Source organism: Pogona vitticeps, chromosome 1 (genome assembly GCF_051106095.1).
Source record: "Pogona vitticeps strain Pit_001003342236 chromosome 1, PviZW2.1, whole genome shotgun sequence".
NCBI lineage: Eukaryota > Metazoa > Chordata > Lepidosauria > Squamata > Agamidae > Pogona > Pogona vitticeps.
Genome location: NC_135783.1, coordinates 238,774,486 through 238,797,670, shown reverse-complemented (window position 1 = coordinate 238,797,670; position 23,185 = coordinate 238,774,486). Strand labels below are relative to the sequence as shown.

Sequence of the window (23,185 nt, the reverse complement as noted above, 5' to 3'; positions counted from 1 at the left end):
AGCATCTAATGGCAACATAATTACAACTTAGAAGATAGAAAATTGAAATACCAAGATTTCAGTATGGGACTACTTAAAGTGAGCGGGGCTGAGAACAGAAGGACCTAGAAAACATACAGCAAGAAAGGGAAAGAAGAAAGCAATGATAAAATACAAAGCTACTACCAACAGCACTTTAATACAAGTCAAGCAAGGGAAAACAGTGGTACATTTTGAGGCTGGACATCAAGGACTGTGAGATGGGAATTGAATAAATGCTAGCTAGGAACAATGTATTTAAATCTCCCAGTGAAACATAGGAGTAAGTCCACATTTTCAAGCTACTAAGCCTCTTTGGGGAATTCCAGCAAGATAACAATGGGAGCACACAGATGTAGCATTAAAACATGAGCCACAGCAGATTTTTCTCAAATTTCTCTTACCATATCCAGATCAAAACATTTTGCTGCATGAGGTAGAACAGGAAATCTCTCTTCCCTTTCTATGTCCATATGCACTATATTTGGAGCTTGTTGAGTTTTTTTTAAATATGCAAGGCAGAAAATCCTCAAGAGCATATCTTGCTGTTTGATAAACTGAATAAACAATGATGTACAATTATTGTTCAATAAAATTGATGTTCCTCCATAACTGAAGTAACTACCTTTCTCATTCTGGATAATTTCTGGATAATCTGGATTCTCAGGCTGGCCCTATCTCCCCATCCTAGCAGTATAAATGATGGGCAGACAACCAGTGAACTAAACACTGATTCACCTTGGAAATAATATTTCCTAATTCCTTAGCCAGTATGAAATCTGTAGTTCAAAACAGTAACTTTCCCCAGCCTTGCTGAGTCTTCAGTCTTGCCATGCCAATCATGCTCTAGGCAGACTGTTTGACCTTTCAAAATACAGTTAGTTTTTCACCAACTTTTTACTCTTGAAAGAAAAAAATATTTTTAAAGATTGGAGAACTGCAACCTCCCTACAAGAGGTTGGACTGGCAATCAGTTCATCCTGTGAACACAGAAGGTCTGCAGCAAATGTGCAGAATCATTCCCTACTTTACTTTGATTTAGAGAGAATATGATGAACACCCTTCTTGACAAGATCAATGGCTGAAGTCATGGTACATCTGCATGCATTCAGTGACATACTATCGGTGATTATTTGTAAGCAGAGGAAGAAAGGAGTGTTGTGCTTTTCAATAACATGGCTTTTAACAAAGTCAGTAGGCCTTGGAGACACCTAGCAGTATTAGGCTAATTAAAGCTAAAGCTGTGAGAGAAGAGAAAAAGAGTCTGTCGCATTCAGGAAGAAAGGCAAACACAATAGCACCATAAAAGGAGGCAAATACAAATAGCACCAGTGCTTGTTTACCTCAGTAAACTCTATGTCTATAGACCTATGCCTAGGGTAGACCATGAAAGAAGGCCAACAGTGCATATTCCAGAATAAAATGTAAAATTTATGTCAAAGCTGTAAAACTTCCCACCTCCAAATACTAGCGTCTGCCCCACTTGAAGAGCAAAACTGAGCATTCTGTTGTATCATCAACAGTATGAGCTCCCTTCTGTTTCCATAGTATGGTCTCTGTGATCAGTAAGGCTTACGCTAATAATCTACCATAACATAATCCATTTACCAGTGCATTTTACTCATTTGTACATCCTACCCATCCACAGTCATTATTAAGGAATGCTTCTCATCTATCTTGGCTTTGTGCCAACATACGAAACAGAGTCAATAATCATTTCGGCAAACAGATATATATTTAAAATGTGTAGTGACCAAACAGGGACCAATGATATAATTTAATGGGTTGGAAGAAATTGAGGGAGAGCCTGACATGGCTGCCAGAATTCAGATTTCCCACTTCTTTCCCTAGAAATCATACTCCAAGGAATTCCATGTTATGACACTGCTTGTATTCCCACAAGCTACAGGCTAGTTGCATGGGGGGGGGGTATTTTAATGACCACTTTATCTCAAGAAAGTGCATTTAACATTGCAACTGTCAGCACAGGTTCTGATTTCCAGCAAAAACAGAAGGCAGGTATTAACTAGAACAGTGGTTCTTAACCTTTATTACTCAGGTGTTTTTGAACTGCAACTCCCAGAAACCCCAGCCAGCAGAGCTGATGGTGAAGGCTTCTGGGAGTTGCAGTCCAAAAACATCTGAGTAACAAAGGTTAAGAACCAGTGAACTAGAAGATTGCATCAGCATACTCACACTGGAAGATCTATTTTGCAAAAGGAAGATGATTTAGGATGTATTTTCCCATTCTGCTCCCAATAAAGGAATCCCAATCAGAATCTTTGTCATGAAATAATGTGAATTAATAAAACCTGACCAGAAACAATGATCAGGCCAGCAGAATGACAAGTCAACCCTGCATGTTTATTTTACAAGGAACAGGAGAATCTTAGTCAGCAGCTTGATGCTTCTTGTTCACTTAAGAACTGAAGGCCCATTTTATAAAAATCATTGGAATTGAGTGGAAACGCTGTTATTGACTGACTCATATTTGCCTCTGGGTAAGGGCTGGGCTTGAAGGTTTGAAACTTGGAATGAAAAGGTAAACAATCTCTACACATACCAAATAAGCCCACCAGAAAACAACCTTCCACCTAGCCTTTTTTGTTTATATATTTTTTAATATGTGCATGGAAATTGTTTTGTTTTGTTCATCCAAACATGTAGTCCCTCAGTGGCACCTCGGTTGGTACAAATCAGTCTTTGAGAAATAAAAGAGTGCCTGTACTATACTATGTTGGATACTTGTAAGTAAACAATAGAGCAAAGGTAAAATTCTTCTCCTGGAGTAGTTACTTTCCATAAAAAGGTAACTTCTGACAACTGGCAGGGGGGATATTTAGACATATGGTCACCCCTCCATTTGCAAATGGTATTATCCTGGAAGGACTGTCCCTCCAGGTGCAGTTTTCCTGCATAGTTGAACTAGTTTGCAGAGCTTAATTGCCTAAGGCTATGTGCATGCTTCTTGACACCCATGTTGTTACATGCATAATACTTAGGAGCATGGACAGTCAGGTGTCGCTTAAAGCAAAGGCTAGACAGCTGAAATTTCTTCCCCCTGAGCTGATCCTTTAGCTGACAGGCTACCTGAGATGTTGTCAGAATCTAGTAGCTCCACAATGCTGTAAGGCGAACAGTCTTCCAAGCCCATCTTGCTGCAGAGCCAGCCACAGAATCCTTTCTCCATGTCCCTCACTGCATGCCACCAGTCCCCAAAAGCCCAGGAGATCTGAGTCAGGGCAGTGTAGAGGCCCAAGGAGAAGGACACCGCCATGATTATGATAGGGTAGAAGATGATTAGAAAGGGGCAAAAGGTTATCTTGTGCCAAAAGGTCCTCTCTTCATTGTACACCAGGAAGACATTGTACCAGGTGATGGTCCCATAATAAAAAGAAACCACGAAGGACATGACAAAGATGACCGGGAGACAGGCAAGGCTCCAGAGAAAGACATGGGGGCCTTTATCCAGACCAACTGCACAAGTATTTTTCCCTTCAGGAGTTTCTGTTTTCGGAGGTTCCTTTGACTTTGCCAGCTCTTGCAGCTCTTTGTCTGTCAGTGTGACATGGATGTCCACCATCTGGCCTTTCTTCTTTCCTCGTGTGATGGTGCCAGTTAAAGTCACATACCTGCTGTCTAAAGGCATCGACCAAGAACCTGGAAACAGAGAGAAGCTAAATCAATGCAAGACAACGTAACAAGACAAGCCACCCTTTCATTTTTATGCAATGAGTTTGACTATATTTGGTACCCTTCTAAATATAACTTGCAAAACTGGAAAATGGGAAGTATAAACATGAATGTTTTTGAGGAATTTGGCTTGTTTTACCTAAGCCTTCTACTTTGAACATTTTATCAAACTTAGGCTTCATACTGCCCTGTAGTTAATGCTCCTGTGACATCCAGCACCTAAAATTAACACTTATTTTTTTAGGATCGTGTGAATTTTAAGGATCCTGCCTTAGTTAATGGAGAACTAAAGAGTCTGGTCTAGTCACACTACAATTACTGCAGCTATTTAGATTCTCATTTGGAGGGCAGACCTAGAAATGCATTCCAAACAACTGAACCATACCACATAGCTTAAGGCGAGAGACCCAGAGTCCCCCCTGTACCCTGGTCATCATTTTGTGTGGCCCCCTGGGTCCTTGCCACAACCCCAAATCCTATTTGCTGTAGCAGTGCCCCCCCCCCCGTTTCTTTTTTTTAAGCCATAATGGGCAATTTCTGGATATCTGATGCTGCATGCATCAGATATCCAAGTCTCTGGAGCTTGGAGGGCTGCACTTGTTCCAATGATTCCCAACCCCAATGATTTCCTATACAAAAATCAGCATACAACTCACCCCCCCCCCAAAAAGTCCTCTTGCATTCTCTAATGGCCCATTTAAAAAAACAAAAGCCCTGAAATTAGGGGGCATTTGAGACACTAAAAAAAAAAAAAAAGCTGTCACAATTGTAGTTCTTCGGGAGGCACCTCTTTTTTTAAGTATATCAGTAGAAGGGAGCTAGGCACAGTCTTGGAGCCTTGGAGGCAGGCTCTGCTCCACGTGAGCAAAATAGAGGAGTCTGTAAGTATATGTCTGTGGAGTGAAACTGTGGGATTATTGTAGAACATCCCTTTGCATAACAACAAAAAACAAACGGGACCTCCCTGGGGACCACATGTAGCCCACTCTTGCTTTACATGAAGGAATGCATTCCCTGCTCCCGGGGATCTCCTGGAATTGCAGTTACATCTGTGAACAAGGAATCATGGGCATGGAAATCATGAGCTTTTATAAAAGAAAAAAATGGCATAGGACATGTTGCACCAACACAGTAGGAAATTTAATGGCTGCAGCACTTTTGATCGGTGTTGCCCATCCCAACTTTCAGAGGCTTCCCATCCCTGCCTTAAGAAAAAGGGAAACAAAACAAGGAGAAGGAATGAATGTATTGAGAACTTAAGGGTTTTTCCCCCTAATCCAAATAGTAATTGACAGTCAGAATAAAAATTAAGAAACATGGTTCACTTTCTCAGAGTTTTGTCCTACAAGGACAGACCTATATATTCTATGGAAGTTCAAAATACCTTATTTGACCTGCATCTTAACTCCCAATACCTAGCAGCCTACATGCAAGAAAACAAATAAAAGAGTGGAAAGAAAACATGGGCTGAAATAGGTGTAGGGTAACGTTATGCCTGCCTAAATGTAGCAGGCATTCTACCCAGACAACAAGGATTGTATAATTTGATTGCAACATCAGGTGCATGGTTCCCATTTTGGACTGACTGCACAATCTGCCCGTGGGTGTGCTTTGTGAACAACACTTCCACCTTAGTGCGATGAGTACTACTGCTTGCATAACACTGAGTTATGTCTGTATAGTTACTCAATCAGGTGGCGTTGCTATTAAAAAAAGCAGAACCCTAAGTAGCACTTTTGGTGCCCAGGGAAGGCACCATTGCCTCACATCCACTCTGCCCACGGGCTCCTCCTCCCCTTCTTGGGGGCACAGAGCTGCTCCATAATGGTGCTGCTGCTGCCATACTCTCCTCCGCTTTGTGGGCATGGGAGTGTGCCACATAGTTGTGCCATTCCTTATCACTTCCAGTAAGGCAGACAATAAGTGCCATGATGTCCCCTTCTTCTTTGTTTTCTCTTTCTTTTGGTGGGGGTGCCACAGTGGAACAATGTCTAGCGTGGCCGTGGCACTTTGCTTCCTGTTTCAAGCAGTGGAAGAACTCCAGTAATCCCACAGAGAGCTCCCAGGAAAAGTCAAGAGTGCTAGGAGATGTTGTTTATTTTCCTGATGCTGTTTAGTCAACTCGCTTCTAAATTTGGTGACATTTTTTGAGTTACAGCGCTCAAAAAATGAAAAAAAATCTACAGTGGTGCCCCACATAGCGACGTTAATCCGTTCCGGATTAATCGTCGCTATCCGGAAACATCGCTAAACGGAACAAAAAAGCCCATAGAAACGCATTAAAACACGATTAATGCATTCCTATGGGCTTAAAACTCACTGTTGAGCGAAGATCCTCCATAGGGGCGGCCATTTTCGGTGCCTCTAAAGCGAGGCAACACAGCGGGTGGCCATTTTGGAACCGCCAATCAGCTGGCCGAAAATGGGGCCCTTGGCATTTTCTGCCAGCTGAGCGGCGGGAGCTTCGAAGCCCCGCCGCTCAGCTGGGGGAAAATGTCGGTGGTCGGTCAGCGGTGGCTTTGGAAGGACCCTGAAGCCACCGCCGACCGCTGACATTTGCCTTCCGAACTCTCAAAGGGCTTCGCCCCCCCGACATTGGAGAAAGCCCTTTGAGAGCTCGGAAGGCTCTCATTGGCGGCGGTGGCAGGGTAGGGGGGTCCGGATGGCTTCCAGGAGAAGCACTGGAAGCCATACAACCCCCCTACCCTGCCGCCGCCGCCGCTTGGAGCCGCGCCACGCCCGCCTATCCCAGCCATGCTCGGGAGCCGCCTATCCCATGCCACCTATCCCAGCCATGCTCGGACTCCAAGCGGCGGCAGCGGCGGCAGGGTGGGGGGGCTCCAAATGGCTTCCACTGCTTTGCCTGGAAGCCATCCGGACCCCCCTACCCTGCCCCCGCTGCCGGGAGCCGTGCCGCGCCTGCCTATCCCAGCCATGCTCGGACAGGCTGGGATAGGCTCGGAAGCACTGGAAGCCATCCAGACCCCCACCCACCCTGCCGCCGCTGCTCGGAGCCGCCCCGCGCCCAGCCAGCGCGCTGGCCGCGAAAATGCCCGCCAGCGCTTCCGAGCGGCGGCACCGGAGCCCTCCCCCGAGGCCGCTCCGAAGCGCTGGCCGCGAAAATGCCCGCCAGCGCTTCCGAGCGGCGGCACCGGAGCCCTCCCCCGAGGCCGCTCCGAAGCGCTGGCCGCGAAAATGCCCGCCAGCGCTTCCGAGCGGCGGCACTGGAGCCCTCCCCCGAGGCCGCTCCGAAGCGCTGGCCGCGAAAATGCCCGCCAGCGCTTCCGAGCGGCGGCACCGGAGCCCTCCCCCGAGGCCGCTCCGAAGCGCTGGCCGTGAAAATGCCAGCCGGGAGCCAATGGGGAAAAATCGCAAAGCGATTTTTCCCCATAGGGAACATCGCAATGCAATTGCTTTTGCGATCACAAAAAACGAATCGCTATGCGGATTCGTCGTTAAACGGGGTGCTCGTTATGCGAGGCACCACTGTAATCTGAAAAATTACCATAACTGACCAAACACAGTTGTTTCAAAACAAGTATCACTTGGACCTAACTTCGTGACACAAACAGGTCCTAACAAAGTATGCCTGGCCAGCTAGCTCAGGTGGGCATAGTCTGAGGCTGGTAATGTCAAGGCAATGGATTCAGTTCAGTCATGTGCTTCTGCTTTTTTTTATTACAGTGGTGCCTCACTAGACAGTTACCCCGCATGACAGGTTTTTTTGCTAGAAATTGACTTTTTGCGAACGCTATAGCGATTCGCAAAACAGTGATTCCTATGGGGGAATTTCGCTGGACAATGTTTGATCCCTGCTTCGCAAACCAATTTTCACTAGACACCAATTTTGACAGCTCCCTCTGTGCTCGTAAAACAGGTGTTTTCGGGACCTAATCTTTGCAAGACAGTGATTTAAACAGCTGATCGTCAGTTCGCAAAGTGGCTTCCTATGGCCATTCTTTGCTAGACAACGACAATTCTTCCCCATTGGAACGCATTAAACAGGTTTCAATGCATTCCCGTGGGGAAATGCTTTTCGCTAAACTATGATTTTACTAAACAGCGATTTCAGTGGAACGGATTATCATTGTCAAGCAAGGCACCGTTTTGTTTTTGTTTTTTGTGAGGGTAGGATCACTACATTTTGGTTAATTTTCAGTGTGTGCGATTGCTGGAAATGAACCACAGCAAGCCTTGCAGCTGTCAAATTGCTTGTTGCTGTCATGTATTGTGAAGTAGCTGAAGCAGTGAAAGTGCTACGGTCATCCCATGGAGAGCTCCCCGTAAAAGTGAATAGTGCCAGGGGATGTTGCTGTTTATTTTTCTGATATTGTCAGTTATCACAGCACCATGGGATTTCAGCTCCCATTTACAATTTAATCAGCAACCTTTAACTGGATGGTTTGGGGGTGGTTGTCATTTGATGGAGGCTCATCCCCACGTAGGTAGAAGGGGTAGGTGCCACAGGAGACCACTTAGCATTCTTGAATAATCTAAACTGAAGCAAGTATGCAAATGACACCAAATGTTTCAGGATGATTAAATCCTAAGCAGATGGGGAAGAACTCCAGATGGATCTCTTGAAATAGCAAATGAGATATAAGTAAGTGCAAAGTAAATGTAAGTTGACACAATAAATGCATAAATAACACTTTGAACTGCTTATGGCTAACCAGGGGAAAGGGGTGGGGGCTGTTGTGTATAGTTCATTACAAATGTCAATTTAGTATGGCAGGGAAGAAGCAAATGTTATAAACTACAGTGGTGCCTCGCTTAAAGGGCGCCCTGTTTAATGACGAAATCTCATAGCGACGAAGATTTTGCGATCGCTTTTGCAATCGTATTGCGATGTTTTAAATGGGAAAAAATCGCTTTGCGATGATTGGTACTGTTTCACTTACTGATCATCGCATAGCGATGATTTTCCAACAGCTGATCGGCGGTTCCAAAATGGCCGCCCGATGTTTTCTGGGATGGATTCCTCACTTACCGGGCAGCGAAAATGGCCACCGTATGGAGGATTTTCACTTAAAGGTGAGTTTTAAGCCCATAGGAACACATTGAAGGGGTTTCAATGCATTCCTATGGGCTTTTTAATATCACATAGCGACGAAATCGCTTTGCAGCGATTTTTGCTGCACGGATTATCGTTGTTATGCGAGGCACCACTGTACTACAAAAAGGATTGGAAATCACAGCAAGTTATCCTATAACCCTGCTGGCTGGAGGATTCTGAGAAATATAGTCGAAAAAGGTAGTACTTCCCAGCTCTACTTAATAGTTATCTCTGTAAGTGCAACTATCGAGAGTCACTTTTTCAAACAAGACAGGCAGATATTTCTTTCTGGACCACCTAGTACAAATACTGGATGAATAACAGTTTAAAATACATAATAATTTGATAACCACCTTGCAGTGTGAAATAAAGAAGACATACAAAGTCTTTCCTAACCCTTTCTAAGACAGAAGCGAACCAAGCATTGAAAACCACTTTACAAGGTACAGTATTTACCATCTCCCAAAGATTGTCCCAAGAATTTGGAGCCTTCCTCTGAACTTCTCTCTCCACCGTCCTCATCTCCCTGTTCCTCTTCCACCTTGTTTTCATTCCCTGACCGATAAACAATGATGGATTCTGGACGAGACTCTTTCTTCCTCTTCTTCCGTCTCTCAGTGGTGGTGTCTCCATCAAAGGTCACTGCTGTGGCCACAGCTCTTCGTAAGGAATTGCAGTGAGGGCTCTGGGTCCCGGCCTTGCTTTCCTTTCGCACAGGCTCCTCTGTCTCACCGTTACTCTGGAGCTTCTCACTCGGCATCTTGGGCAAGTTTTATTTTTGGCTTTGTTTTGTTTCAAATCAGACTCAGTGGTTTTAAGTATCTGGCTGTGGAGCCAGAGGTTGGGAGTTCGATTCCCCACAGTGCCTCCTCGACAAGGGCTGGACTCGATGATCCATAGGGTCCCTTCCAGCTCCGCAGTTCTGAAATTATTGTTTTTATTGACTGCTTCTGCACTTGTCAGCCATTAATACTGTTCTAGAAGCAGATGTGCTGCATCTAATAGGAGTGGCATTTCACCCCAAGGAATTAACACAATCCATTCCTAACCTGAAAAGAGAGAGGGAAAAGGGGGGGAAATAATCAGGGAGCACAAACCATTTATCAAAATAAAGGGCACTTGATAAGCTTGTTGTGAAAAGGATTTGAATCAACTGCCCTTTAACATCTAAATTTAAAACACTTTGATTTGGGTCAGGGTGAGCTTCTGTGTTCCCATTCCAAATGTGTTCAAACAGTAGTTTCCATAATCCCTCACCTTTGGCTATTCTGGTCAAGACTGATGGGACTTGTTGCCGAGATCATCTGAAGGGCCACATCTGCATAACCTTGTCATGCAGGTCCACATGAAACAGGGCACACAAACCAAAAAGGCAATATCACAGATGGTAGGTGAGGGAGACAAGCCCTCTCCTCCCCTGCCAAATAGCTTGCTCCATCCCTGCTCTATTAACAACTCTGTTTTTACTTGAAGAAAACACTTTATCACATACAAATGATAACTGAATCATAAACAAAAATCATATAAAATAAAGATGCGGTTCCAGGCATGGTTACTATAAAGGTTAATGTGATCAAAATTGATCACAATGACAACAATGTTATTAATTAGTATGATTATTAATAAATAAGAGAATATCCAAATCAACAAGAAATGCTTCTCTTTTAAAGCACATTAAACAAATATCCTTTCTGTGCTCCTCGTATATTTTTCTAGTACCCTTACTATGTAAATACTTTGAGGGTCATTCTGTACTTTTTCTTTTACACTGAAAGACCTTCTGTGTTAGAAAATATGTCTATATAGCATCATGTAAATGGTATACTTTGAGTGGTTTTCCCTTCCCTTCCTTTTGTACACAGATCAGAAAACCTATACATATTTTATCATGTTGCATGTATGTTAGCATAGTTAATTTTACTCATATGTTTATTCATTACCCTCCAATTCATCTAGATGAAGAGTGGTTTGGAACTATTTTTGTACAGGTAAGTAAAATGTAGTGATTGAATTGAACCTTTCTATTGATAAGACAGAGAGAAATGCTATGCTTTACATATAAAATAGTTTCATACATTACAATAAATACTTAGAGTAGATCCACCAAAACCAGTGGTTTTTGCATGCGGTCAACTACCTTGGAGGCACCCAGCGTGATGTAGTAGATAGAGAGATGGATTATGACTCAGGCGGCCTGAGTTCAATTCTCCCATCAGCCATGAGTGTGGAACTAGCAAAACCACTCCTTAAATATCTCATTTACCTTGAAAGCACTGTTAGGGTCACTATGAGTCAGTTCTGACTTTACTGCACATAGCAAGCTCCATTAAGTCCCTTATATAGGCAGAAAAGCAGTATACAAACAAATAGGTCCATGTGAGGCTCCCAAAGTGGAAGCCATGGTAGGAGTGCCGCTGCTCCCGAAGAGTAACAGCCAAACTCAGACATCCCCCCCACCATCCCCACCGCGACGGGAAGAGAGAGGAGTGGAGACCCCTGATTGGGGGACAGAATGCGGCGGAACCCTTACCCTGAGCAAGGGGGTGGATACCCGGGACCTAGAAGAGGTGGTGAAGGGGTTAAAGACTGCCCGCGAAACGGGACCAGTGCAGGCGGGAAGAAGGGGGGAGGAGATAGAAGCAGGGATGGGAGATATAAGGGGGAAGACCCGGGACATTCCAGGCGGTTGGGAGTGGGTCTGGATGGAGGACCCTTGGACCCACAAATGGGAGCAAGTCCGGATTCCCCACGAAGAGGCTGAAAAACGCCGACAATTAGGATTGAAGCCTCGCCCTTCCTACTGGGGAGAGACCGAGGCCAAAGAGTGGCGGAGAAAACTAAGAGAGGAACGAGAGGCGGTGGCCAGAGAGCTAGAATGTAAGCGTCAATGGCATATCGCCGAGTTGAAGAAGCTGGGGGGTTACCCGGTCCGTGGGGATTCGAAGGAGGAGAGGGATCCTCCTGGGACGGCTGGAGTGGGGATGAGGAGACCCTACCCTTGATCTCCTTGGAAGAAGAATTGAACCCTGGACTAGGACCTGTGCCGCCTTCAACAGGTCCTTGGAACCCACAGAACACCAATCCCTTTGTACATAGTTTGTGGACTCCTTCCAAGCCTAACCTTGGTCTTCAAACCTCCTTGAACCCTTTCATGGGTGTAGTTTCTGATGATGTTAATGTCGGAATAAATACAATCCCGTTTGATGTTCCTTCTGAGCCTCGTCAGTTTATTGGGGAAAAGACAGCTCACACCAACGAACCCTCACAGTCCATCATAATTTATACAAGACTTTGATTTCAGTAGGTATGCCCTCACTAAGATTAATACTAATACAATACTACTGCTATATAATTTTATTCTAGAGTCATTCTTAGTACAGAGTAAAGTGATAAGATACACAGGCACCCCATCCTCTTACATCAATATAAGTGATTACTGCGTTCTTTTATTTTAGGTTTGGAAACTGACACAGTTATAAGCTTTCTAACTACATCAATGTACAGTATAGTGATTTCTATATAATTTTTATATATACATGAGTCCTTTGTGCAAGTATGAATCTTTCTGAGAAAAAAAGAAGAATTAAGTCCTAATCAGTAGCAAATGGGAAGTTAAGCACAGCATATCTGTAAGGGCTGCAAAAGTAGCAGCTACTTAACTGGCAACCAACAGTACAGTACACACTGACTGCAGCAACATCCTCAGGGAGCAATATGTTGGAAAAACACAGGGAATTTTTAGAAGTAAGAAATTGACTGTTACTATGCAGAATGTTGCTGCTGTGTCTCTCAGAGATTTTCAGGGCTTCCTGCTAAAGCTGTGGAATTCACCCAAGTTCTTCTTTATTTAAAGGAATTTACATTCCACAAAGTAAAGGGGGCTGTTTGCAATTACATATTGCATTCTCCTCTAAATGGCAGACTATTGATAACAGCTGAAAAAATGTTCCAAGAACACGCATTTGATTCTGATTTGTGTTGGGGACATGGTAGCTGGTTCATTTCAACAATCTTCTTGCCCAAAGTTCTGTTGCTTAGTATAGACATTGCACTAGTCTAGACCCACTTTATCAACTCCGCCATAGTTCCATGGGTTCAAATGGGCCTACTCTAGTTGCACTTTACTAGAGCATGGTAAGTCACAGTTAGGGCAGGACAGTTTGAATCAATGGAACCTATGGAAGACTGAGTCACTAAAACCCAATGATTCAATGGATGTACTCTCATACAGTTTCCTACACTAAGCAAGAAGATTTTGGCCACAGACGTGCAAGGCATTCTCTTTTTGCTTCTCCCTCTTGCATGACCAGGAAGAGGAATTAACCAGAATTCAATCTTATTTTATCAGATTCTTGGCTTTCTGTACAATCTTCAAACAATGACTAGACATTCTCCTAAAAAAACTTTATAAGTTTTATTTTATGACTCACAGAACTACATCTTGCCATCCTCAGTTATGAAAATGGATGGTATGGGGAACAATATCATGTACAACTATATTCTGGTTTAAATACTGAGCAACTGTAAGAACAGGTTAGTTGTACGTTTACTGGCACTTCGTCCTTGACATAAAAATGCATTTTAAACTAGTTACAGTTGGAAAAATCAGGGACGTAGTGGCGTTGCGGGCTAAACCGCAGAAGCCTGTGCTGCAGGGTTAGAAGACCAAGCAGTCGTAAGATCGAATCCACGAGACGGAGTGAGCACCCGTCGCTTGTCCCAGCTCCCGCCAACCTAGCGATTTGAAAGCATGCAAATGCAAGTAGATAAATAGGGACCACCTCGGTGGGAAGGTAACAGCGTTCCGTGTCTAAGCCGCACTGGTCATGTGACCACGGAAGATTGTCTTTGGACAAAACGCTGGCTCTATGGCTTGGAAACAGGGATGAGCACCACCCCCTAGAGTCGAACACGACTGGACAACAATTGTCAAGGGGAACCTTTACCTTTACCTTTACAGTTAGAAAAAACCCAATAACACTGATCTACTGCTTGTTATGTATCAGATTAATAGTAGTGAAACTTAAGATTCAGCCACACTGTAGAATTAAACTGAGAGCTGGCTCAGGCTTTTTAGAATTGATATAACATCATATGTTTTATGAGTTGGTGTGCACGTCCTCATGGAAACTGCACCCACCCATGTCTTGTCTGCATGTTGTAAGTAGGTGAAGAGGGAGAGTGCCTCCTAGCTGTCCACTCAGTGAAGTCTTCTCTCAGGCCAGGGCTGTGTGTGAGAGGGTGGGTATGTGGCAGTGGCTTCTCTTTGGTCAGACGTCTAGCCGCTGTGCTTCCTCCAACCTCCAGGAGCTCTGCAGAGATGAGAGGGTGGGCACAGTCCACTTTCTGGCAAGGGGATTTTCCAGGAAGTGGTTCGGGCCAGCAAGAATCATGAGTTTAGTACATCTGCGGAGGTGACAATGCAGAAGCCTGTCCTGAGTCTCTTCATTCTTTTGATATTTCATTTTTTTTTAAAAAGCATTTTGAGCACTAGATTGATGCAGCAATAAAACTGAAATGCATTTCTTTTTCTTTTTTTAAAAAAAGAAGACTTTGGGTTGCAGGCTATTCCTTGTACAGTACTTGGCACCCATTTTGACCAACCCTGTAGACCACCACAGACATTATTTACTCCAACCCAGGTGTTGACACATGCCAAAACAATTCAAAATCAATCGAGTTAATAACTGAGTTAAAATAAACACCTCCTTGTGAGTGTTTAAATAAACTCACTTTCTGGCAAAAAAAATATTGCACATTTGACTGCACGTTGTGTAGGTGCATATTTTAAAATCTATTTCAACACAAAACCCAGAAGTATTAAGGTGTGTAGCCAAGCCCTTAGTTAGCTTTTGGTAGTTTGTTTTAAGACTACTCATAAGCTGCTAGTTTACTAACAGAAAAGTCAGAAGATTTTGGACCACAGACAAATAGTTCTTAAGGAAGAACCACCATTCTTCCACGAGATAGAAAAACAGAGTAACGGTAACTAAAAAGAAATGAAAGGGGCTCCTAATTCCTCCCGCATTTAAAAAAAAAGCAAACATGCCACAATTGTGGCACTGATGGGTGGTGTATGTACATGTATAAACCATCCCACAGATTGAACCTTCATACCTCCTTCCATCAACCCCCCCCCCCAAAAATACTTCTCCCTAGAAATAGTTTACACCAGTTTTCCCCCACGGCAACATCCACAGAGCCTGGTCAGTAATATAATTGCTTTTTAATTTGTAATTTATTGTGTTTTAGTAGTCCTTGTTTTAACTCTGTGAGCCACTTTGGGCCTCAGTCCCCCCAAGAGAGAGACAGCCTACAAATTATACAAATGCACATATAAATAAAATAATAATGCTAACTCCCACAACCCATCAGTCATTGGGCTGGGGTAGTCTAGGAGCTGTAGTGCAATACATTTGGAGGGACCCAGTTTGAACAAGACTTTTATACACATTCAACTAGGAGTCACAGAGTGTTGAATAAACAGGCTATGTGCAGATACATGTGATGTGGTCCACAATAATAATCCAGCACCATTTTGCCAAAGAATGTTAAATGCAGAAACACTGGCCAAAGTAAGAACCCAGAAGCAAGAGAGTACAAACCTGAAGCAATCCTCCCAATAATACTACAGTTGTTAAAAAAAAAAAAACAGTTAAAATTTAAGGATTTCCCCCCTAACAGGACAGCAATAGCATAACAACACTTGTAGCAATCTTTCTAACCTACAACATTATCTTTGCATCATTTATGCTTAACCTCAGAACTGACCAGCAGATCTGGCACCCTGTACAATGAAGACCTAGTTTTCCTGACTCCGATTAATGCTTCCCCTGAGATTAAAGGCCTGCATTATATGGTTTGTTTCAGAAATGTAGGGCAGCTGATGGAGACAAAAGGAGCTTTATACAGCCTCAGTTGCAGCAACATGACAGACAAGGGAGCACAACAAATCTGACAAGTATATAGAATAAAAGTTAGAAATGTAGGAAAAGATGGCTCTTGAGTGAATGACCGCTAGTGAATGAAGGCCAGTTTATGTTCCTTTCTATATATTCGTTTGTGTGATGAGGCATCTAACATATTTCATCCTATGCAGCACTTGCTCCTGAATAGGCAGGAACCACACCCAACCCACAGCTATGCCTTCGTAATTATGCATTTCATTTTAATCTGTCCAAAGCTCAAATGGACTAGGAATCAGTGACCTTCTTCCAACGAATCCATAATTGGAAGCTGTTCAACCTTCCCGCTTTGCCGGTGTCAATGCTAAAATGTCTGTTTTATTACAGAAAATATATTTTCATAATCAAAGGCAATCATATGACTCTTCTGATTATTTCACTTGTTCTGTCCTTAGTCTAGTTTTGCACGATGATCAGTTCTATTAAAATAAAACCCCGCACATGAAACTAAAAAAATAAGAAAGAAATAAGTTCCTATAGGGAAACCGGCCTACTGCCTTTGTCTGAATTAAATGAAACTACACAAATGGGAAGCATAAGATATAAGAAACTACTAGTTGGGGCTTTGATCCTATTCCTGGCAAACCCTACTGAATTTAGTGTAACTTGGTTTGGAACAGACATTATATGATTGCTCTGTCAGAAAACATTTGATATTAGAGCTCATATGGATGATTCAGGCTGGTGATTAACTCAGAAATATTCCATTAGGGTGGTGCTTCTGGGAGAGTGATCAAAGATATGAGGTTGCAATCTGCAAATTGCTTAGGATGGCAAAATTATTTGCTTAAATCTACTCAGTGCTATTGATTTAATGCGACTAGTGTTGTTACTTTAAGCACATTTATTTAGAAGTTAACTCATTATACCCCAAAAGACCCCTGTTCCAATATCCTTAAGACTGGGCTAAAGTGGGATATTCACACAGCAGCTTCTGGGCCCGTGGTGACTTGTGAAAATCCTGAACAATTTTTTTAGGGGGAATATGTTTGTGCACGTATACACACAAGAAAAATTATGTTATTTTTAACATTGCTTTATCTTTCAAAGGTAAATGTCATTATAAAAAAGAAACTGTGTGAAGAACGGATCTAGAGAGAGCTTTGGTGGAAATATGGGCATATGTGCACAAAGGTTCAACTAGTTACTCCAGAACTGATATTTGGGATAGTGTGGTGGGGCTGATTTGTGCACAACCCCCACAAGTGGGAGATGGTTCTTGAGAAGAAGCTTATGATCAAACAAACAGCCTCATCCTGTTTCTAAAGAAGATTACTATTTTAGTACACTATGGTTCCTCTTTATATTATATGTGCATTAGGCAGGAACCAATTTTCCATCAGCAGCTGTTACACATCTGGCATACTAATGCTGATGAGGATAAAGCATTCGCTCACCTAGGTATTTCCTATGTGTTCTGTCACAAACACATGTAAGATGACTTGGCTTCCTCTTGAATAGTGTCCAGTTTTGGACATTGTAATTTATGAATGATACAGACAAACGAACAGGCTCTGAGGAAGACAACAAGGATGAACAGAGGACTGGAAACCAAGCCCTATGAGGAAAGACTGAAAGAACTGGGCATGTTTAGCCTTGAAAAAAGAAGACCAAGGGGAGATAAGATAGCACTCTTCAAATATTTGAACAATTGTCATACAGAGGAGGGGCAGGATCTGTTCTCGATCACCTCAGAGTGAAGAACATGTAACAACAGACTCAAGTTACAAGAAGCCCAAAACTTTGTAACTGTTATAGCAGTATGACAGTGGCACCAATTACCATGGGAGCTGGTGAGTACAGTGGGGTCTTGACTTAAGAACGGCTTGAGTTAAGAACATTTTGACTTAAGAACCACTCTCATAGGAAAATATTGACTTGACTTACATACTTAGATTTGAGTTAAGAACTGAAAAAAAACCACGTGGGAGGCAGGGAAAGTGCAAAATTTGAACTTTCAGTTAACTGTTGGCCAGTGAAAAGGGTGCCTGTCTGCTTCCTCACTCCTCCCAGCGTTTAGAGAGTGGATTGGGAGACAGTCTTCGGACTGCCTGGTACTGTACTGCCTGGACTGTATTTTCCCTGCCTTCCCTGAACCTTTCTTGACCTAAGAAACAAAATATCCCCCTCTAGTGGTCGAAGGCGGAATAGCAGCTTCCCATTAGTTTCTATGGACGGAAAAGAGCAGATACGGATCAAATGGTTTTCAATGCATTCCTATGGGAAATGCAGATTTGACCTGAGAACTTTTTGACTTGAGAACTGCCTTCCAATACGGATTAAGTTCTCAAGTCAAGACCCCACTGTACTCCAGTGCTGGAGGGATTTCAAGAGGAAAATCAGACAGCCATCAGATATAGTTTGATTTGGATTTCTGCAGTGAGTAGGGGGTTGGACTTGATGGCATTGTAGGCCCCTTCCAACTCCATTATTTTATGATTCTGTGACTCTATGATTGTATGACTATTTGGCTTAGGGAGCTAGCACAGCAGCTATCGCCTGGCATAAGAACTGTGAAGAGATGCAGACTCATGTGTTAGTACAGTACCGTTATTCAGTGAGATGCATTGTGTAATGGGAAACAATTAAAACAACAACTGCATTCTCTGTGGCTGCCCTACTGCTGCCATTTTACCCTTTTTTGCCCTTTACACTCCTACACATGTTTATTTAGAAGTAATTCACACTATGTCCAGCAAAGCTTATTCCTAAAAAAAAAACACTGCCTAATGGTCCAATTTTACACAGATATAAAATCCACAGATTTCAATGGACCTTACTGCCAGGTGAATGTGCACAAGATTGTACCTTAAATCAGTTCTGATCAGCTTTTGGCTGTCCAAGTATTTTTATTAGTTCTCACAACTGGATATGCAGGGGCTTCTGGACACTGAAGTCCACTTCAAAACATCTGCAGCATCAACATCTGAGAACTGTAAGCTTAAATGACCCAAGCTAGTTCTGGTTCAGCCACAGAGGTGGGGGAGAACTACAACATTCTTTCCCATGCAAATAGCTTCCCGCCCATTCTTGGACTGAGTCTTTCTCGTTCCTTTAGTTGGGTCATTCAAACATTATCCCATCACTGCAGGAGCTAATGGAAAGCAGGCTCCAGGCACAGGTAAGCATTCTTATAATCAAAGCCTAAACCCAGAAAGGTATTAATGTACAATGTATTGTTAATTTGCACTTACAAAGTGATCCAAGCTAATGCCTTGTAAGTAAATCCAATTTATTTAATTGATACCAATGGCCTTACTCAAGAGCTTCACAATTCAAATACACAAGGAAAGATATTTGTAGCTCAGACTTCACTTGTGGTCATGCGCCATCCATGCCACACATTAAAAACCCAACCCACCTAACACTTTTAACCTGTGAACTGGCTTGCAACCCTACCCCTTTCCCTTTAAATATATTGTATAATGGACTCCCCTGTTGGGGCCCTCAAATTGTCAAGGAACCTCCATATATCCCAACATTGCTTTCAGCTGAGAAATCACTTCAACAATTCCACATGTTCACATTTACCATCCTAAGGGCTCCCTCACTGTAATCCCGAACAGTGGGCGCACCTTCTTTCAGAACATCATTCAGGGACACCATGGAAGGTGGGGAGAAAGCATTAAGTTATTCAGAAGGATAAGATTTGTCACATCTTTCACAACACGAATTACTCATGTGGGATAATGAATGCATCTTGCCTGCCTTTTTAGAACAGAGCCCCATACAAAAAAAGAGGTGTAGAGGGGAGAAAAGGCCGATGGGTTTGCAGTGCACCTAGTATGTTAATACTGTATACAAAGAGGGGGGGCATACCCGCTCCTCCAAATTCTAGTGAGCCATGAACATCCCCGGGCATCCCGCGCGTGCTTACCTGCTCCTGCGACATCCGCAAGGCCTGCAGGTCGACCTGGAAACCGCCTCCGCCCCGACGTACCGGTGGGCTGGCCTCTCCGTGGGCGCCAGGGATGGCGGAGGCTCCGTACTCTCAGCCTCCTGGGGAAGACAAGCCGCGTCCCTGCCTGCTCCGCCGCCACCCGCGCCTCCTCAGCCCGGCCAAGTTACCGCCGGCAGGCCAAGGCGGCCTCTCCACCCACCTCATCCCAGCGGATCCTTTGCAAAGGAGACGCCGGGCGACCAGCTGTCCGACGGGTGGGCATCAGTGGTATCGGGGGAGCTCCCCCCATTTGGAAGGGATCTGCTGTAAAAGCTACGCGATCCCGCCTCTGCCGGTGGCTCTTCCTACTGGCGGGTGGGCAAGAGAGGGGTGGGTGGGGAAGATGGGGCGCTCCTGCCCTTTCTTAGGCTGCAGCGCTTGGATGGAGGGATGATTGGACGCTCCCCCACCCAACACCTCCTCGGGGAAGAACCCGGAGGCAGGCTCAGCGGTTCTGAAGCTCCATGGCGGAAGAACAAGGGGAGATGTGTCCCCGACCCCACCCCACCCCTCTATTCTTTCCCTTACAATAAAGGCAGAGAAAGACACACACACACACAAATAGGGACCAGGCTGGGACAGACCTTTTGTATTATGGAAGGATGCTGTGGGGGCGGGGGGGGTCGATCTTACTGCCTCTGGCGACCCCCACCCCACCCCCTTCTAGCGCAATAAGGGAAGATCAGGGTCCTGGAGGGATCCCATTGGATCTGCACTTGAATGAGGACGCCCTCCACGCCCCCCCACCCCCGATTTCAAGCAGCGCCAGAGCCCCCTCGGGGAGCCCTCCCACGTGGGTGGTTCCATTCGGGGAGAGGAGGAGAAAGGGGCGGGGCCGAGGGCGCGACAGGTCGGTCACGTGCCCCCCCTTTCACCGCTGAGAAGGGCTCCTTGGGGGCTCTTGAGAGAGACTTCGGACTTTTGGAACCGGGTTCCCCAAGATGGCGGCGGCGGCGTCCAGCAGGGGCGGCGGCCCCCGGGGTCTCCTGTTTGCGGGCTGCCTGTTTCGCAGCCGCGTGGCCATCGTGACCGGCGGGGCCACCGGCATCGGCAAGGCGATCGCTGCGGACCTGCTGCAGCTCGGTGGGGAAAAAAGACGAGCCGAAAGGAGGGGGAGAAACGCCGGGGACCTCCCAAAACCAAGTGGGAGTGGAGCACTTGGCAGGGAAGGAGTGGAGGTGGAGCAGGGGGCCCTTGCTGCTAAAACTGGGGTGCCCCTTGCTGCCTTGCGATGCTTATGGGCCTTAATCGGGCTGGTGGGAGGTCCACAGCGGTGCCCGCCCCACCCGCCATCCCATTGCAGTAACTGGGATGGCTTCGATTTTTTTTAAAGCTGTGAAGATGCAGTAGCAGGCAATAGGAGCCTTGCTGGACGGGTCAGACATCAACCAACCTTGGGCTAATCTGGAATAGGCGAGGGAGAAATTGGGGCCTGCAGGTACCTTGAGTTCACACACTTTGCGGTGAAGTATCAAGACCAATCCTTTTAAAAGAACTTCAGGATTAGGAACGAAAACATTGCAGATCCCCAGAGGCCCTGAGGGTTCACTATAGTGTAGAAAGAAGGTGCTTGTGATTTAGTCAGAGGTTGATGTTGGTGCCTTAATGCAAAGTAGTGGGTAGGAAGGAAGCCTATTTGCATAAGAGGAGCAGATGAATGTGGAGATGGGCTTCAGAGAAAGTACAGTAAAGCTTTGTTCTGTTTCTCCCTTCGTCTTCCCTCTGTGCAAAATCCATTGGATTTCCAGCACTGTTTGAATCCTTGACTTTAAGCACTGCCTCCTAATACATGCTGCATGTTTATGACTACAGTTCCCATCATCCACAGCCTGTGTGGCATGTGCAAGGTTGATCTAGAGATTATGACAGCTCCTTAGTCAAAGGACTGGTATTCTGGAAATGCTTAATTTATACATTGTATGTTAAATGATAAGGGACGTGGTGGTGCTGTGGGCTAAACCGCAGAAGCCTGTGCTGCAGGGTCAGAAGACCAGCAGTTGTAAGATCGAATCCACGCGACGGAGTGAGCGCCCGTCGCTTGTCCCAGCTCCCGCCAACCTAGCGGTTCGAAAGCATGCAAATGCAAGTAGATAAATAGGGACCACTTCAGTGGGAAGGTAACAGCGTTCCGTGTCTAAGTCGCACTGGCCATGTGACCACGGAAGATTGTCTTCAGACAAACGCTGGCTCTATGGCTTGGAAACAAGGATGAGCACCGCCCCCTAGAGTCGAACACGACTGGACAAGAAATTGTCAAGGGGAACCTTTACCTTTACCTTATGTTAAAGGATGTTCTTATGTAATGATATATTCAAATATGACAGGTGTGCTTTGTTAGGCATTAGTTTTCGGTAAGTGAAGCCTGTGTATTGAAAGATCTTTTTGCTTCTATTGTCTCAGTTTGGTGTTACTCATTTGTTCCAAAATGGGACATTGTGACTCGCATGAGGCTTGTCTGTATAATATAGACCCGGGGTGGGCAATTAATTTCTATAGGGGCCACATGAAAAATCTGAACTGTGTTTAGGGGCTGAACCAACTTTATGTAAACATAAAATGAAACAGATGTTATGATTGTTTTTATTTTAAACTTGTTAATCTTCACAAATACTAAAGAGGGTTTTTTTTGCGGTATGTTAAAGATAAGCAACTGATCAACTTTAGACAAAAAGCTATAAATGGTTTTGATGTTCAAAATTGTCCGCAGGCCGGACAGGAGCAGCTCGCGGGCCGTATCTGGTCCTCGGCCTGCACTTTGCCCAGGTCTGATATAGACCATAGCTGATACTTCTTAGCTATATGCAGAGATAACATTCTAAGAGTAATGATGCCACATAGCAAAATTGCATCTGTCAGGGTTCCGTATAGTATCCAATCAAGCAGGTACTACAGGTTTTTCCTGCATTTCAAATGGTATCTGAGGAAATCTCACTTTTTCCTTTCATAAGAGAAAACTGATCTGACATGCCTATGCTTGATGTTGTAAGACAGTGTTGGCTAGTATCTGTGATTGTGCTTGGAAGTCCACCCAAATCCTAGAGAAGCTTTGCAACTGTTTTAATGAGTTGGGAGTGAAGGAATACGTAGAGAAGATGAAACCTCAGGAACATAAACTCATCATTCTTTTTGGTTTAAAAAGCAGCATAGTTCTATTGCTGCGTTATTTTATTAAGCCATAATTGTGTAAAATCACCCTCTTCTAGCATAGGAGGTGCTGTCTAGTCTAACACACACGGAGTAGTATGGTTGCACAGTTCTGAAAGTGATTTGGAACCAGGATAACCTTGGTATGAAAATCTGCTGCTTGAATTTAGACTTTCATATATCTTTGCCTTCCAGTAGTGTACTGTACTCTGGTTCAGAATTCTTGCAAAACTTTCTCCTATATTAGTAACACGCAAGTCAGCAAATACAGTGGGGTCTTGACTTGAGAACTTAATCCGTATTGGAAGGCGGTTCTCAAGTCAAAAAGTCTGTAGGTCAAGTCTCCATTGACCTACAGTGCATTGAAAA

The 23,185-nt window shown here is 44.4% G+C and overlaps 2 protein-coding genes across 2 annotated transcripts in view; one reads left to right on the top strand and one right to left on the bottom strand.

Annotated features, from left to right (window-relative positions):
• Positions 1–1,733: 1,733 nt before the first annotated feature.
• Positions 1,734–19,747, bottom strand: TMEM169 (transmembrane protein 169). The gene is made up of 3 exons (XM_020805297.3): positions 19,610–19,747; positions 9,224–9,816; positions 1,734–3,678 (listed from the first exon to the last, which is right to left on the bottom strand). The coding sequence occupies exons 2-3, from the start codon at positions 9,525–9,527 to the stop codon at positions 3,056–3,058; spliced, it is 927 nt and encodes a 308-aa protein (XP_020660956.3). The 5' UTR covers positions 9,528–9,816; positions 19,610–19,747; the 3' UTR covers positions 1,734–3,055.
• A 793-nt stretch (positions 19,748–20,540) lies between these two features.
• Positions 20,541–23,185, top strand: part of PECR (peroxisomal trans-2-enoyl-CoA reductase) — a 30,403-nt gene continuing 27,758 nt past the window's right edge. Inside the window, exon 1 of the mRNA XM_020805996.3 lies at positions 20,541–20,755. Coding sequence (XP_020661655.3) covers positions 20,614–20,755 — 142 coding nt within the window. The 5' untranslated portion in view covers positions 20,541–20,613. The remainder of the gene's footprint in view (positions 20,756–23,185) is intronic.